The sequence below is a fragment of the Coloeus monedula genome (assembly GCF_965178545.1).
Source record: "Coloeus monedula genome assembly, chromosome: 6".
Taxonomy (NCBI): domain Eukaryota; kingdom Metazoa; phylum Chordata; class Aves; order Passeriformes; family Corvidae; genus Coloeus; species Coloeus monedula.
The window spans coordinates 41,746,723-41,765,136 of NC_138786.1; the positions used below are offsets into that span (position 1 = coordinate 41,746,723).

At 45.5% G+C, this 18,414-nt stretch overlaps 1 protein-coding gene across 1 annotated transcript in view; it reads left to right on the top strand.

The window, feature by feature from the left end:
- Positions 1-18,414, top strand: part of FLVCR2 (FLVCR choline and putative heme transporter 2) — a gene marked incomplete at both ends in the record, with an annotated part of 34,857 nt that overhangs the window by 1,625 nt on the left and 14,818 nt on the right. Inside the window, 4 exons of the mRNA XM_082283060.1 lie at positions 10,850-10,991; positions 12,215-12,355; positions 17,239-17,306; positions 18,071-18,174. Of these exons, the coding sequence (XP_082139186.1) occupies positions 10,850-10,991; positions 12,215-12,355; positions 17,239-17,306; positions 18,071-18,174 (455 nt within the window). The remainder of the gene's footprint in view (positions 1-10,849; positions 10,992-12,214; positions 12,356-17,238; positions 17,307-18,070; positions 18,175-18,414) is intronic.

Consider the following 18,414-nt stretch of genomic DNA (forward strand, 5'->3'; position numbering starts at 1 on the left):
GCTGATGCAAAAAGAGGTGAATGCTTGGAGATGGTATTTGAGGAACTGAAGTTTGTAGAACAGCACTAGGGAATTAAGGGGACTGCTTTACATCTTTTGGAAAGAGAAAATGTACTTGTCTTTATTTGAGTGCATTTAAGCTTTCCTTTTTGCTCTTATCATCCCTTCTAATGGGCAGGTTTTTATGTGTTTTTAAATGAATCTTTAGAGTTGAAGGCATCTAACTTGACATGAGCAAATAAGTAACTGAGCATTTTGCTGTCAGACTTTTTAAAAATTATTCAGGAGGAGTTACTCAACAGTGCGCTTTAGACGTCCAAACCATGAGGCTGTGAGCTTGTGCTATATGCCTGTGTGGAGTCATCATCATCCCGAAAGGAGTGGCTTAGTATAACGGTTGTGAAAAGCAAACTTTGGCTACCCTTTTGGTGCTCCACACTGCTGTGGCGGTTGAACTGACATGACAATGAGACCTCAGTTCAGTACATAGTCTTTGCTTTGTAAGCCCAGACTTTCCTTTTAGAGAATCGGAGAAGTCAGAAATGGCAGTGATTAAAGACAGAGCATACTCCACAGGGAAGACCTATTTATTTCCATAGTCAAGCATAATCACAGTGAATGAAAACTAGCTATTTTGTTTACTGGTGATGTTGGGCAGGGGGAAAAAATAGAGGCATCCATTTTTCCTGGCTGCAGTTAAAGAGTCTGTATTAGGGAGTGTTAGCAAAGGGTATAATACAGTGGTTTTGTAATTGCAGTATGGTAAATTATTCCCTATGCTAATTTCTCTACAACTATATAGGTTTTCCTTTCCTTGCCATGTCACTTAGTGTAATTATTATTGAATACCAAGCACTGTTGTCCCTCTCCATTAACAATTGCAAGCAACTGCATGAAGAAGCAGGGAAGTGTCACTGCTTCTTTATTTGCTGTACCTGCCCTCTTTCTGCTCCTGCTCTCTTGGCCCCAGGCTGTACTTCAGCAGCGCTGTCCTGAGGAGAGCCCTGTCTGCTGGCTCATCTTGGTCTGCTGGGGCCATGTTTGCTCAGGACATCGCCACTGATACAAGAAGCTTAGATTTTAGGGGTTAAGTGCTGTGGGTACTGCTAGTATTGCAAAGCTTTGCAGGTGCTTGCTAAACAATGTGCTGCTTGCTGAACATTTGTTATACTGGCCAGGCAAAGGGAAAGGATGTATGGGACAATAAGGATAGGATGCCAGACCATTGATAAGGGGAAGAAACCATGATCAGAATTCCTGCTTTTGGACCTTGGAACTGGCTCGAACCAGCTTTGGGGTTTGGACTTGGACCAAGACCTCAGAGAGTATGTGCAAAGAAGCAAGGTGAAAATTTTAAGTCTGAGGTAGAGTGTTTACTTCATCAGAGGATGACTTTACTTCATCCCAGAGACCCCGGCCCACGACCACCAGGCGGCACTGCGCAGGCGTAATAGAATGCTAACCTAATTATAATACAAAGCAGAGACAGATGATGAATATGTACAGGTGTATTGTGTAACTTGATGCATATGTAATTTGTAACCAGATATATTTCAAGCTGAGTACCACAGTTGACACACATGGTTTTTTTGGGGCTACCCTCCATGTGTCCGGTGCCGCAATAAACATACCTACTTTACAACTTTCGAGTTGTAGAGTCTTTCCTGCGTATCACTGCTGCTTGCTGACTGATGGTAACCTTCAGGTTCAAAGTTAGCCCTGAAGAGTAAATCATTGAATCAATCAGAGCAGGTGTTAAATATCCTTTGAAAAAAACAAACAATCCTTAGTAAGGTATCAGAATCACCTCACTTGTTTCTGGCCATGGGTTGGCTGTGTATCTGAAGTGCAAAGATACGTTAGATTGAGCACTCTTGAATCAATGCTGGAGAGTTTCTAGAATAGTGTGAACACCTGTGGAGGTGATCACATTCTCTTGTTTACCCACTGCTGGTTTTCATGATATTTTACTTTTCCACGTTTTAACAGGAAGATACATAGGTGTTTTTCCATTCTTTTTCCTTGTCATGCAAGTTCATGTGTGGGGAGGTATAGAATGAAGTTTGCATGTCAGATGCTTTGGCATTAATATATTAGTGTTATTAAAATACTACTGGCTTCTCATTGCTTGAAAGACTAGGAAAAATCTATATGGGGACATTTCTTCACGCTGAAGACCTGGGGTAAAGAAGCAGAAGTGTTATGGAGAGTTCACTAATGTTCTTCAGATGTATTTTAATATTGGGAGGAATTTGTCTGATATGCTTATGAAATACAGCTGTCAGTAGTAGTGTGCCTGCTACATCAGCAGTGTTCCCTGTGGAGCACCTCGGTGCTGGATATCTGTGTGAAGTCCCACACACAAGGTGGATAGGAGAGAGCTGTCTGTGTAAGGCTGTGCTGCTTCCAATTTGTTGTATTGATTCATCAGCTGTGTCCCTGTTTGGGGCTGTGTTTGACAGGTAGCAGCAACCAGGCTTCTAACTTCTGCATTGATGCCAGACTGTGCATCATTCTGCCTGGTGACAGGACTGCAGTGGGAAGAAACGCTCTCCTGAGGTACTGGCATTTGCAGGAGTATGTGCTTGCTGGAGCAGCAGGTCTTGCCCCTTCGTTTAACATACTTGCTCTTCTGTAACATGGGGATGAGGAAGCACACGGTCCTTTGGCATGACAGAACTAACATGGTGGTGGGGATGTTTAGGTAGCAAGTTAAGTTTTCATGGTATTTTGAAATTTATGAGCTGGAGTCTGATGGCCAGGTACCAGCTCTCTCCTTCAGCTGCCATGGTGCATGCTGAACTGCTGTGCTTGGGTTTTAAGTGTCTCATTTAAACAGCCTGAGGCAGAGGTTTTAGGTGGTATCTGCAGCTTGCTGGGAGTGCCAGTCTCAAAGTGATTAGGTGATGGCTTTTGAAATAGACAACGTAGGTGCTAAGCTGTGAATGAAATTCAGAAAAATGTTCTCTGACACTTCTGGTGAGTCCTTTCCTCCTGTTTTGAACTGGGGAAAGAGTCTGCCAAGGGTAGTGGGTGAGATGGGTTTTGCCATGTATTTAGGTCTGCAGCATGTGAATGGCCATTGCTTTTGAGCTGGTGATCCTACAGTGCTGTTTGTGCTGAGCATGTGCCATTGATGCCTCACTGGTAACTCTGTTCTGTACCTTTTGCCCTTCAGGAAAGGCAGCATCTGAAAATCTAAGAAGCATTGTGGAAATGTATCATGTCCTGTGGAATCCCTGTCTTCCAGTCTTTGAGTGGACTTCTAGATTTCTTTGGCTGTTCTCTGTCTCTGCTGGAGGATTCCCATGCTTTCAAATGATTCCCTGCTAGAAATGTGGACAGATGGTGGTGATCTGTCTCACAACCCTCTAGCTCGGCCCTGTATCTCCCAGAGTTTTAGCTATCAGAATAGAGATTTTAGTGGCAGTAGCTAATGGTTGACATAGTAGCTTGTAGTGACAGTAGTTAATGGTTGACATTCTGTCCTTTCTCTCCCTGAAAAAAAAAGGGCAGCCCTGTCTCCTTTCTCTCCCTGAAAAAAAAAGGGCAGGGTGGATCAGAGCACTTGGATCTCAGGGAGTGCTGTGTGGCCGACTCTCCAAGATCCTGGATGTGGCTCAGTGTGGGAGGGCGTGCTGACCAAATAGCACTGTGGCTTTTGCAGGAATGCCTGTGTTTCTATAAATGGATGTGATAGCCTGAAATGAACTTTTTCAACCCATTTCATCTGGTGCTCCCTTCCCAGACATACACCAAGGGCAGCTCCCCGTTCTCTCCCACAGAAGTTGGCTTTTGGGTTAAGTTCTGCATGGGAGTTTAAATGAATGTCTGCAGTGTTTCTGATGGGAGGGCCTACCCTACAGCACCCTCAGCACTTGCCCTGCAGGATCCCTGGGATTGTCTGTATTAGGTGACTGGAGAAGGTCCTTGACCAAAGCATATCCTCACTGAGGATACCAGTAGCAGCTGAGGTAGCTGTCAGAGCTGAAACCCCTCTGCTTTGTTCTCTCTCTCATCTACTGCTGTTGTTTTGCTGTGTTGTATTTCTTCCCAGCAGACTGGGGGAAGGTGCATTCAAGGCTGACAGGCCCCAAATGACTTGCAGAGGAAGAATCTTCACTGTACAGCATTGCATCATATTAAGCATTATGAGACGATGCCACAGAAGCAGAAGTGTGATGCGGAAGGGAGTTTGCTTTGTTTTCAGATGGGCTTTGGTTGCGCAAGTGCAGTTTGGAAAAACAAAATGTCTCCTACATTAGTGGGAAAGTCAAATAGAGCTTAAACCCGGTCTTATCACAAGGCTTGATTACAATTTTTCCTTTCACAACTTGGGTACTTTTTTATTTTGTCTTAAAACACTGCAAAAAAGTTATGTAAATTGTGCAAATAGGTACATTGGCTTCCTGACTATCTGGATTTCCATAGGCTCTTGTAATTTTGCTGTCAGTGGTATGGAAGAAGCATATTCTGGACACCAATTCATACGAAAGTTTACTGTAGGATCTGGCAGCTTCTACTCACACAGCACCTCAGTTGGGCATTTTCAATTCTCCTGTGACCTTTTGTATGGAAAGACAGCTGGGACCTGTGCTGATAGCAAAGTATTAGGAAGCCAATATGCAATTGGGAGGCACAGGGGGAGAGAAGGGGGTGGCTGGCTACTCTGCAGGTTGTGATACGTGAATTTTAGGGTCAGAAAGTTCAGGTGCTCTTGTGAAATGTTATGGATACATAACATTTTGAGGGGCACCTGTAGTTAGAAAAGGAGGTAGGGCCTAGGACAGAGCTTTGATACCCAGACAAGAGCCTGGGACAGGTATCTCCTCAGAGGGGCTCCCTGAGTGAATCCAGAGGAGATCTGGAGTGTATCCTCCTCACTCTCCAAAGTCTTGGCTTGGGAACTTGCTAAGACTGTGTTGAAATAATGGTGTTTGAAAAGCCTGTTGTATTGGTGTTTATCAAAGTATAGATCTTTCAATTGCTACATTTGCTGTTCACTTGGCCAAACGAGCAGACTGCTGGTCTTGGGGTTTCCTGGGACTCCTGCTTATGCTGAGCCTCTTAAAAATTAGCATCACTTTTCCCTTCCTCCATTCCCGATTTGAGTATTTGGTAACAGACGATTTGGTGTGTTTGTGTGCAAGTAGTGGGGATTTTCTGTTGACTTGTTCTTTTGAACTCCTGGATGAATGCCAGCTGGTCCTGATGCCTCATAGAAGGTATTAGTTGAAATAAATTGAGTTATATCTTCCACTCATAACGCTTCAGATTTTTGCCATATGAAGAGGTTGTGTTGATGTGGAAACATCCAATAAATATAATGTCATGAATGATGGTCCAAGACCTCCCTCTTTCTTGAATGTTCTCCTTCCACACTGATCATCTTTTGACCCTTCTGGCAGGTTTCCTGATTTTGTTGTGTTTGAAGAGTTTTGACTTAGTTTGTAAAGCTGTTCTGGTGCCTCTTTTGGCCTAATTATGGTTTTACTTTTTTAGCTTGATCCAGCTTGCTGTCATTTTTCTTTGAAGGAATAATGTCCAGTTTTTGAGCTGGGTGGTTTATGTTCTTGTTGTGGTTTTGTTTGTTTGTTTGTGGCTTTGGGTTTCTGTTTTTTACTTAATTGTGGTTTCTTTACTCTGTTCTAAAATATTTTGCTAATATTCTCTAGGCTTACACTGAGCCTCTGATTCAGTGTCTTTGCACAGTCTTAATGCCACTTGCAAGCATTTAATTTCTTAGGCTTTTCTTCTTAATTTCCATTTAACACACTTCTTTCCTTTTAGGCAACTTCCTCTTGTGAGTTATATATTGCTGTAGTGCTTTGGAGGTTGTTTCCTTTTTTTTTTTTTGTCGCTGCTGCAAGGAAGCTGAATTTGTGTGCAGTGCAGAACCATTCTGTAATATTGATCATAGTCGCACTGTGCTGTTCTGGGTTGAAATCACAAATTGTGCTGCTTCTTATAAGTTTTCCTCAGAAAAGGGTATTTATGGAATCCAAAAATGCAGTCTCTGCATCATCCCTGTCATGATGCTTATTTAGCTTGCAAGGGCATTGTCAAAATTTCTTTACTGTTGTATACTTTTGCTTTTGCAGCATCTCTCTCTCTGTCTTTTAACATTTTAATTGACCTTCTGGATTTGGTGGTCCCCTCTGTCAACATTTATACCTACTTATGGAATTTTACAGGGCTTCTGTATTCTTGTTGCTGACTCGTAGTTTTCTTTGAGATGGAGGTCCTCTCCTGCACTCCTCCATTGATCATTCATTTATAGTTTTTATGCTCATACACCACTGGTTATCTTCCTTCAGCAGACTCTTAGCAGCTAACCTCAGACATGTAATTCTCTATTTCAAGACTTTGGGTACATTTATACCATCTTCTTAGCTACTTGCTCTTGGTTCTTGTACACACATGAATATTGAATATGATGTTGTTGTTGTGACTGGTCCTTGGCAAAATTCAGGTAGGAAATACATTCTTTCTATCCTTTACCAGTCTCTAAAGAATAAGTCATCTGAACAGTGCACTCCGCTGTAGTTGTTGGCTTTCCTGGTAGTGTGTTTAAAATTACCCCAAAGCATTTTTAAAATAAAGTGCCAGCAGCCTGATCTCCTGGAGAGATCCTCAGAGATCAGGACAGTTGGTGGGGTTTTGGGAGTTCCCCTTCTGTTTTCTTTTTTCTCTTGAGGAATTTTTCCCTTATATGTTGCCGGGGTGACAAATTGCTGGGTGCTTGGGAGAAACAAAAGACCTGGCCACAAAGGGAGGGGTCCAACGGGCTACTCTCTTTCACCTGGACTTGTGGGCTGGGGTTCTTGGAGTTTGGATGGAGAAAGAGGCTGCCATCTTTGTGGAGGGATTTAATCTGCTGCGGGCTTCTCCTTTTCTGCTGCCTTCCTTCTACCGTGAGTGGAGCCTGCTCACTGGAGCGGCTGTTGCACCGGGACCCTAACACCCCACCTTACTAGAAGAGGGACCTGTTCACCATCTGCTCAGGTGCCTCAGGGAGAAACCCCAGGATTCCCAAGCCCGCCTTTCCCTGCCCCGCTGGGAGCCGAGCTGTGGCTGCCCTGCCCCCGCCGTTGCTTTGAGCCTTCGCTGTATCGTAGCCCCGCACGCCCTGCCTGCCCAGACCTCCCGGGGTTCCCGCTGCAGCTCCGGAGTTCGATACATCTCGTCTGCCACCCGGGATTTGTGCTCGTCCCTGCTGTTCCAGCCTGCTGTTCCCAAGGGTCCAGCCGGACACCGGGATCGGCTGCCCAGGGGTTTGTGAAGCCTCTGTTCCATCCCTTCCCGGGATCCCAGGCTGCCAGTGCCGCGTGCTCCCCGAGCTCGCTCCGGAGCGGAACCATCGCAGCCACCCCGCTCACCGGGAGCCGCCAGCGCCCGTGCTGGCTGTGATCGGAACTGCACCCGAGGGGAAAGGGCCTGACAGCTGAGATGGCTGGGACTGAGTTTGTGGTTCTGTTTCCTGTTACTGCTGTAGTTATTGTTGTTTGCCTGGTTATCCATATATATATAGAGAGAGACAGTAAAGAACTGTTCTTCCTATTCCTCATATCGGCCTGAAAGTCCCTTATAATTATAATAATTTGGAGGGAAGGGGGTTGCATTTTTCATTTCAAGGGAGGCTCCTGCCTTCCTTGGCAGACACCTGTCTTTCAAACCAAGACAACAGTGCTGGGTGTTTTGGGCGAGAGAATTCTGAGTGATTTACCAAATTTTGAGAACAAGCTTATCTGTATAGGTATTGGGGACCTACCTGCCTGTGTAAAGGTTGGAGATGCAAATTGAATAATGATTATGATCCATTATGACTGATGGTCTCTGTAAGGAGGGTAGCACAGCCTTTTGCAGAACTAACCTTATTTTTACATTGCTTTACTTTCGCTGATGTGCAAGGTGTGGAGAAGGGAGAGAAGTTATTTTTCCCTTTCTAAGGCGTCTTTTAAATTTTCTGGTTAATTGGTCACAGTGTTTTTGTGGGTTGATGGTAATGTGCATGCTGACCTGCTGAGAACCAGGCTAAAAATCTCCTTGTGAAAGGTAAAGTATATGCAGTGTAATAGTCATCATGTTGTTGAGAGCTTGTCTTCTTTGCTAAAAATGGTATGAATAATCCAGGGTCTGTAAGTGTCATTCAGGAAATCTTCAGTTTTAGTCAAGTCAAGGGGCCTCATCTTCACAGAATTAATAGAATGAGTTGCTCTGAAATATAAAATGTCGCCTATTGCTATGATATTTTTTGTCCATTCTACTACCGAGTTCTTATCAACGGTATAATGAACTCCTAATGGATAAAAGTTGTTTCTTTTTGGGGGAGGAGAAGAGAGAGGACAAAACATCCATTTATGGCTAGAAAAATTGTTCAGGAAACTTCTTCTGAAAAGGCAACAAGCAGTTCAAAAGAGTTGGCTGAGTCTGTGACCCATTGGGTAAGTGATGACTACAGGACCTCCCAGCAGAAGATTTCTAATCAATTTGCAACACAGACTCTCAATACCTCCTCTGCTAGGTATATCAGATAGATCCTTTTTCAGCTGGAGGGAGACTGGAAAAGATTGAATCTCAGCTATGATCCTGGAGAAATTTACGTCAGAGGTCAGAATAAAGTGTGGATCTCTCCTTTCCTGTTGTTTTGCTGCTGTTCAGCAGCTCATGTGGCTAGCATGTGATTGCAGAGAGAAGGAAGCCAAGAAGTATCTAGCACAGGAATCCAGCTTAGTTCTTCCAAGAATGAAACAGTGGTAAGACAGAGTCAGTTTCTAGTAAGGTGTTTGTAAACCTTACTTGGGAAAGGGTGGGTGGCACATGGGAGACCTGATATATGAGAGTCAATAGACTCTTCCCTCGAATGGAAAGGAGCAATGTTGAGAGTCTTTTCCTCAAAGGTTAAATCTTTAGGAATACTCTGGAGATAGGAGTGAAGTGTAGGCTGGCTGTGTCCTGGTCTGACCAGGCACACCAGAGCCACAGGCCTGCACTTGGCCACAAGGAGGACAAAATAAATGTGCTGCAGAGACAAGCAGGCTCCTGCCGTCTACCAGCGATCTCTGTGAGCTTCTGTGTTTGATGCTATTATCTTTTCTGTGCAGCTGCAGGCTTGTGCAGGGAAGAGGGGGGCATGCAGTTTGATGGAGATTAGAGCTTGAAGCCTCTAAATCACATGGTATTTGTGCTCACTGTAGTCAGTGAGCAGTGCAGAGGAGGAGAGCCAGCCTGACTCACTGTGATGAGAGGCTGGGGATAGGCCATGTCTGAACAAAACTGAGCTCTGGCAAGTTTAGTCCTGTGTCAGTCTGTCTGTGCCATGTGGGTGTTAGGAAGGTTTATCCTCCCTGATGGTCTTTTAAGTTTCATGCTAAACTCGTTCAGTTCTTGACTTGCTATCTGGGATGGCACAGCTTGGGTTTGTCTTCAGTCTGCATAACCGTAACTCAAATGTTTTATTCCTGACAGTGCCTTGAACTGGTAGGGCACATATGTAATCTCTTGGTGGCTCTTCCTACTAGCTCCCTGTGATGTCCTAACACCAAGACTGAATTTAGCACAGGTATTTTGTTGCTGATCCTGACCCAGGTTATCCAGTGGAGGGCACTGTTTGACACAGGAGAAGTTTGGCCAGACATGGTTGAAAGTCACTTGTTTGTAAGCTAAATAGGGTGCCTGAGGGTAGCAGATAGCTCTGTTTGAGTCATAAATATTCTTCCTGTCTCAAAAATACATCAGCTGGATGGAGCAGTAGGGATTTTGAGGAGAGTTTTCTGGGGCTGGAGGGCACAGGCTGATTTTTAGCCTAACTACCAGATATGGCAACTGAAATATATGTGTTCTGAGGTCTTTGTCTTGGCCAGTGAGTGAGTCTTCCAGAGTGAATGTATCAGCATCCCAGAAACATAGAGACGTGTCAGAGAAAGCATGCAGAAAGCACAAGAAGGTTTTGCTAGAAGACAGCCTGGGAAACTTGCCTGAGCTCGTGCCTGGGTTACAGGACTCTTGGGTCTTCTGCTCTGTGCTGACATGCTTCCATGAGGTTTATGGGCTGCACAGAACTTGTCTTCCTTAGTCCTTGCATTCTGTACACTTCAGAGTCGTTTATCCAGGGACAGTTGCCAAGCTCCATTAGTAAAACAACCTTGACATCTAGGATATGTGCTGTCAACACTTCCTTTGCTTTCAGCTTTGATGTTCTTGTAGGTTCTCCTACAAGCGCTCCTGGTGCTTGCAGGGTGAGCCTTTTCTTGGGACGCTGCTCATTTGAAACTGTGTGAAAGTCAGCTGAGCCAGATTAACATCTCACTTATTTGGAGTGGTCAGGTTTCTGTCTCAGTCCTTGCCCTTATCTGGTTGGAAAATAAATTGGTTCAACTCAGGTTCAGCTCATTGAACCCAGCAATTATTCTGGTTGGTCTTGATGGTCTTGTTTTCTGCCATTTTTAATGAGCAAAATTGTAATACCAGGTGATCAGGCCAGCTCTAGAGCAGGGGCAAGGTAAGCAGTGGGATGTGTGTGTGGACAGGAACATGTATTTGTGGGGGAAGGTCAGGGCAGGCAAGACCTCCACTTTGATGGAGCCAGGTATTCATTCTGCTCAATTCTGTTGTAAAACCTTGCTTTGAATATCCTGACAGTTGTAAATGCACTGAGGAAACCTCTTTTAAGGCCTAATTGCAATGGGTATCTGTTTTTTTTTCTCTTAATTTTTGGGTGGTAAAGAAGATTTTCATCTTGGTTGTGAAATTGGATTAGGCTCAGTTGAACCTGTACTGAGCTGTAGGGTAGTGGCAATGTTGTGGTTTCATGTCATGCCTCTGTTTATCCCCTCTCTCTCCTGCTCAGCTTGGCATTGCTGCAGGCTTTCTGGTCCCTCCAGTTCTCATTCCTAATGTGGAGGATGTGGAGAAGCTGGCCTACCACATCAGCATCATGTTCTTCATGACTGCAGGTGTGGCATCAGCCCTGTTCATCCTGGTCATCATAGGTAAGGATGTGGGAGTGTGCACATGAGACCAGATGGGACTGGGAAGATCAGCTGATGTGTGAAAGGGGTCTGTGTGCCTGGAAGTGGGCTGGGCTGGAAGTCCATGTGGGGATGTGTCCTAGTATGCAGCTGACAGGGTCATGCAATACCGTATCTTGCTGCTTCAAACCCTTGATGAACAGCACATGTAGAAGGGAGTCTAAGAGGTTGTGAGTGAGCCTGCTAAATTGTTAGTTTTGTCCCTTGCCTGCATAATAAAATCCTGGCATGAGTAAGTCCTTTAAAAAACAACAGAAATCTTGCAAGTTTCATAGTCATCTTCCCTGCAAATGGGGTGCTGGGCCTTGGGTTATGTCTGGGACCTGGCTACCCCTTAAGAGTAGAGAGAAAGAGGCAGATTATATGGTGTCACAGGAACAAGCTGTTCCCAGTTATGAGTGGAGAGAATAAAGCATGAAGGACAGTAGCAGGACACTAGAGGTGCAATTCCCCTGCTTAACACATGAAGTCAAAACCAGATCTTTAGCATGAAAGACTGGCATGTTCACTGGAGAGCTGTGTTTAGTTGCTGAATTCCATGAAATTTTTTGATAGGCTCCTCTTGCCAGTTTGTTCGTGTTGCTGGTGGCTGAATCAGATGTAGACTTCAAATTATGGGGGGCAGGGAATAGACAAGGTACAAAAATGCCTGTCTAGCACCTGGCACAGCAGTATTGCCTGTGACTGGGATTTCTGGATGCTGCTTTAATGTTATTAAGGGGCAGCAGATCATTTGGCCTGAAGTAAAACCTGGCAAAAGTTATTGTTCCCTGGGCACTGGCCACTGCAGAGCACTAGGCCACATTTGTCAACTGACTTGTCCAGTTCTGCTTTGTCATTTGTAAATCCACATAACACTTTTGGACCTGGCTGGTCATCCTTCTAGAGGCAAAGGCATTAATAGTCCTGAGAACTCTTTTGGTGCTGTTGGACACTGCCTACACAAAAAGCTAATTGAAGGCAAGATGTTTTCCTTGGCAAGGTGGCAGGAGTTACTGTTGGAAGAGAGCTGTTCTTTCCTGTTCCTGGATAAGTTCACGCATGGAGATCAAAGCTTGAGGACAATGGTGTGTTTTGTACACTTGGTTCTGCTAGCCCCTCTGTCATCCCTCAAATGGCGCAGTGTGTGCTCAGGCCCCTCAACTGCACCATTATAAACAGATGTACTTTGTGTCTGGTTTCAGTCTTCAAGGAGAAGCCCCTGCACCCTCCAAGCCGAGCTCAGGCCTCGATCCAGTCAAGACCAACTGCGGAATATTCCTACATGCAATCAATCCTCCGTCTGCTCTGCAATGCCAACTTTTTGCTGCTTATGGTCACTTATGGTAAGGTCTGGCCTTTCTTCTTGTGCAGTTATCACTGCTTCCCCCTCCCTCTCTGCTCTGCTGGGGCAGAAGCTGGCTTGAGTTGTTTTAGGGGAGCATAAGGATAGCTCCCCCTGCTGCCACAGACCAGGAATCCTTATAGCCCAGTACTCTTCAGCAGTGGTTACCAGCAGATGCAGCAGGGAAAAACGAAAGGAAGGCAAGCACACAGAGGATGATGTGCCCCTACAACAGTTCTCCCGGTCTTTGACTGCTGTTCAGGGGATTTCCTTATCTGTCCTTTTTTTCTAGTTGTTTAGTTAATTGCAGTGAACCAATCCAAGTGCTTACATAAGAAAAATATGGAAGTGTCTGAGTGCAAGTCACAGAACTGAGTGAAAGTCATTTCTGAAGGCAAGGATATGAATATGACTGCCAGGCATCTCAGTAGATGTCCTGTGGAGTATGCAGATGTGCAGACTTTGTCAGCTTCCCAGGCAGTCCCTGTGAAGCAATTGGAAGGAAGGAGAATCTTATGCCATCTGTCCTTGCATGCTGAATTTGCTGCTTGCTTCTCTTCAGTAGTCTTAGTCTCTTTGTTTGAGGGCAGTGTGATGTGTTGAATCTATTCCCTGATGCTGAATTGGCATATGGAAAAGTGTTTTTCTTATTAGCAGAAAGGCCATTGTGGTCTGTGCCTGACTGCATAATAGGGTATACTGTAGCCAGCTAGTGTGTGGGTAGTTTTGTCCTCACTCTTCCTACCAGCTTGCTATGGAAGCTTCTCAGGGGGTCAGTTAAATATTGCTGAAAGTTCTGCATGTTCTGCCGGCAATTTTGTCTGAAAGACCTTGTGGATGAGTAGGCAGGTTGGAGAGAGTGAGATAGTGGCTTTTACTTGAGGATGCTAATGGTCTTTGGAGTTGTTGGAATCTCTGCTCCCTTCCTTCTCAATGCAATAGACTTCTAGAAATGCCCCTCTCAGATTGCCCTTAAACTCTGCTGGTTTGCATTGCAGCTGCTGGGTTTGGCTTTTTTTTTTTTTTTTAAACATAGTACATAATGCCCTCTCAGAAAGTGAAGACAGAAAAACCTGTCAGGCAGACTGTGTCTAAAGTTGGATTGTATCATCTGCTCAGTTCATACTTACCCTTCAGGAAAAAGAGAGGGGAAAGCATTTTCTCTAATATGCGTAAACAAGTCCTAGAGGAGAGAGGAGGGCTCTCAGTACAAAGAGAGTGTTTAGAATCTGACCTTCCTCGGATAATTCTTTTCTGGCAGTCACAAACAGTGTGGAAAATCCGTTCAGTGGCTCATAATTCATTTTCTCTTACTGCTGGTCTGTGCATTTATTCTGTTCCTCTCTATGTCAGCCTCATGCCAATCTCCAGCTTGACTTGAGATGGTGACTGTTACTCAGAGAGGGAACTGTGCTGTGAAACTTTTTTTTTTAACTTGTATGGGTTTAAAATGGTGACAGTTTTTCCTACTCAAGTCAAAAGTTAAGTTGGCCAAGATTTAAGACATCTGCAGCCACATGAGTGCAGCTGAGTCATCCTGCCTACCTAACACAAAGATATCTGCAGCCTGTCGGCTTTTGTGTTAGCATAGGATGTGTCAGGGGAGAGAGGGGCAAACCTGCTCCTTGTTCATCTCCTGGCTCTAGAAAGAATGGGGATCCTCCCACAATGCCAAGTCAGAACAGGTCTGCAGACCTCTAAGGTCTTGGTATTACCAGCAGTCAATGATTCCTTTCTTGTGGCAAGACTTACAATGCTAGAAACAGTGGTGTCACTGCTGCTATGTCAGTGCTAGTGAACTGTTTTTCAGGAAAGCCCTCAGAGAACCTTTTCCCTAAGGCTGCTGGCATTGCTTCCATAAAACTGAGGCGTAACATGGAATGGACATAAAGGAATTCCAAGTCCATGAGGTTGGGCTTTGTATTGGAGAGCACATTGCTAGTGGGAGGCAGTAGGTAGGATAAGGGTGAGAAATTCTGGGAAAGGTTGGTAGAATGGGAGTCATGAGACAGTCTTAAAGAAACAGCATTTGGAATGGTGGGGGGGCAATGAGGAGGAGGCAGAGCAGTGAGAACTGCATAAGGAACCATTGTTGGGGTGGATTACAAGGGTGAACAAGAGGGAGACCAAGAGTCTGGCATGTAGGTAGTAGGCTGCCTACCTGTCGGAGACCTGGGTTCTAGTCTGAGGCTTAATAAGAGCTCCTTTTGGAGCTGTAGGCAATAAAATTCCCTATTCTGGCCTCTATAAAATAGAGGAGACGCTGAGGTATCAAAAGTATTATTCTACACTACAAGCAAACCATGGTAACTAGCTAAAGGATCAGGTGGTGCTGGAGCTTCAGATGTTCTGCTCCCAGCTACTAGTTCTGATTTCCCTCATCTGGGTGGGCAAATGGCCGCTTTCCTGTTGGAAGCAACCATTACCTGTTTTATGGACATTCAAACAGCTGTGATTCTCAGAGAAGCTTCACTGAGCAACTGTGACATATATAGTGCCTACCTTTCTCAGCCCTCACATATGCAATTTTGACACATTGTCTTGATTCTTAGACTGTTTTGCCTGACTCTGGTGCCAAGTGTTGCTGCTAGCTCTTATTTTCTGCCCAGCTTGGGAGCAGGGGCAAGGCCTTCTTTGTCTTGGAAATCACATGCATCACAGAGCTGCTGTAAAGCTGGTTTACTGACAGCATCAGGTAGCAGAGCAACATCTGGCTGTCTTCACGAGGCTGCTGTCCTCTTGGCTGGGTGAGAAATTGATGTGCACAAATGAGTGGTTAATGTTTGTGCCCAGGTTTGAAGTGAAGAAGCAGAAGGACTGTGCTGATCTGCCATACTCCTGTGTCCTGGCACTGCAGCTTGTGGTGTCACCCAGTGAGCGGGGTGCTCCAGAAGTGGAGATAGGATGAAGCTGAATTAGGGTCTGTTAGCTGTTTTGCCATAGCCAAGTGTTGCAACGAGACAGCTTTCAAGGCTGGAGGATGCCTCCTTGCTGTGAGATCTCTGGTTGTTCTCCCCCATCCCTGGCTGGAGTTTCCAGCCTTCCTGAGTAACTCTTGATAAGGATTGGGTAGATTCTCCTGCCTAATGAGCATGTCGCTACAGCCTCTGCTGTAACCTTCTGACACATGATTTTGAAGCAGGAAGCATTGTCACAGGCAATATTTGGGATCACTTGCATAAGAGTCTTCATTTGTTGTCTGTGCCATACAGCTGTGGAGTGAGCTTTCCTTAATCACAGAATGGTTTGGGTTAGAAGGGATCTTAAAGATCATCTAGTTCTAACCCCCATGCCATGTGCAGGGACACCTTGCCCTAGACCTAGTCACTCAGAGCCCAGTCCAGCCTGGCCTTAAACACTTCCATCTACACCTTTGAGCAACCTGTTCCAGTGCCTCGCCACCCTCACAGTAAATTGTAATGTTGTCAGAGATGGTGTGTGAAGAAGTGTGATGCACCCTCCAGCTGCCAGTCTTGTGGCTCCTCATAGTGCTGTGTACTGCAACAGCTATCCAGTGTTCAGTGGAAGACTGGGCTAGGTGCAGGATTGCTGAGTACTTAAGGAGAGCTACGGGACTTCAAGGTTAGGAGAGCTTAGGGGGTTTGTTCTCTCTGTCAAAGCTCTGTCTGCTAGACTGCACTTCTGTATCCTGTATTGTTAGTTTCTGCTTTTAGCTGAGGCTTAGGAAAAGTAGGAAGGGGGAACTTGACATGTATCTGTTTTGTCAGGATTTCAGGCATCTGTGCCAGACTTTTTAAACTCATGGTTCCTTTTGGAGCCTACAGATGTGTAAGCTGCAGTGGTGAAATGTCCCCTTCCCTCCACCCATCAGGATCACTGAAGCCTTGAAGAGAAACCAACTGCAAATGTAAATGACTTTCTGAGAAGAAAGTTGTGCTGACTGTTACAGACCTCATCCACCTGGGGAAGGTTTCTCAGTATCACCCAAGGTGAGAGTGTAGCCGTTGCAGTACTGCTGGTCCAGTGCACATGTGGATGTTCTTGCCTGCTGTAAGCAAAGCTGTTGGGTTTTCTGCCCTTCTGAGAAGGCATTTAACCAATGAGAATTGCATGTATGATGGAGCAGAGTGTCTGGATAGGGCTTGACCAGTATCACCCCAACAGTTTCATTCTCACCTTGGGTGATACTGAGAAACCTTCACCAGATGATTGATGCTTGTAACAGTTAATCTAGGTTCTCTTTCAGAAGTACAGTTAGTTTTATGGGTTTTTTTCAGGCCTCAGTGATATCTTTTAAAATGGAAGACTTTTCCCATGCAGACACACACCCCAGATGCCTGAGGGTAGTGCTGTCTGTGCTTCACCAATCACCTCTGCTCCTACTTATCTTCTGGTGTTTCTTGGCTTGGAGAGAATGTTACTTACTGGCTGTCAGCAGGGAGAATGCTATCAGGCTGTCTCTGGGAGGAAAACACACAGGTCAATGACACTTGTTAATTGAATCTCAGGTCCTTGTTCAAGGTGTGGTGCTGAGGCAGGTGCTTTTCTAGTATTCTGACTTGGCTGGGGGCAGAGGAGAAACTTGCAGTGCTAAAGATGGATCTGGCTGTGAGAGAGGGTTGAGACCCTGTGAAGGTGTTGCAAGACCTTTCAGTACCAGAAATGTGCACAGCCCTTCCTCTAGCTGCTTAGGTAAGAACCATCCTGAAACTGCAGGGTGCTTCCTCCTGCATGCTGAGGCCTGGATGTTGGTCTGCATTTCTTTCAGTAACCTATGTCTAGTCTGGCTCACTCTCCTGAGACTCTGCAGCCTTGTTCTGGATCGATGGTCCCAACGATTTCTCTCTTTGCATTTCTACCCTTTCACAAGCCAACAGGAGAGTAGCAGGCTTTGAATGTGCTGCATTTTTATCCCTTTCTCAGGTCTGAATGTAGGTTGTTTCTACGCCTTGTCCACTCTGCTGAGCCGCATGGTGATCCATCACTACCCAGTAAGTGCATCCAACCCTCATGGCCCTCTCTGATGCTTGCTGTTGTCCAGCACTGGCTGCCGAAGGAGAGTCTGTGAGAAAGGCAATGTCACAGCACTCCTGGCTGGCTCTAGCACCAGTTGGCTGTGCCTTTTTTCCTTTACACCGCCCCATGCAAAAGCTGGTGAGCTCTAGAAAGGACAGCTCCTTTGCACCTTAAATAAAAGCATTTACTTTTGAGAAAATCTTCCAGCAATTTCCTCTCCTTGTTTGTGACTGTGATTTCTACTGGGACATCTGTTCCAGGAAGCTGCCCATGCTCCTGTTCTGGTGGCAGAAGGGTGGGGTGCCTCAGTGCCTGAGCTATTGTACAGCTTACTGGTGGTACTGCATGCCACAGAGCTCTCTTCTGTGGTGCCCTGTGGTGAGTCCCAGTATTTCCTAGTCAATCTGGCCCAAATCCTGACACCAGACAGCAAGCTTCATAGAGTTATGCTAACTCCTCTGAGAGGATCTGCTCGCACTGGCCAGTGCACACCTTTTTCTCAGGGCTGGCTCAGAGACAATTGCCAGACCACTTTTTTTCACGGACCAGAAAGCACTGGCTCATAGTGGGCCCAAAAGTGTTCCTGGAAAGGCTAGTTCTGGTTAGTGTGTTATCAGCAGAAAACATGCATGAAGACTAACTTTGGTGTCTCTTCCTCTCTGGGTTTTCTGCACTTTGTGTTTTGTTGGGTATGACTTAGCTCTTGCATTTGTGTGAGTGTGTATGTGTCTCACCACAGGGGGAGGAGGTGAATGCTGGCAGGATTGGACTCACCATTATACTGTCGGGGATGGTTGGGGCTCTGATCTCCGGCATCTGGTTGGACAAAACCAAAACCTACAAGTAAGTCCCTTGTTTGCCTCTGTGCCCCCATACTATGCAAGGAGCAACCCTGTGCAGTTGCAAGTTGGCAGTCCAGAGACTGAATCATTGGGAGGATTTGTAGGGAAAAAAATAGGGTTCTTCAAAATCCAGTTAGTTTAAAGTGAAGTTTGGAGCTGTGTGTTAGCCAGCACTCGGCCCATACAAGGCCTGGTGTCGGTGGTCCCTAGGGAGGCTTAAAGAGAAGATGAGATGGCCCAG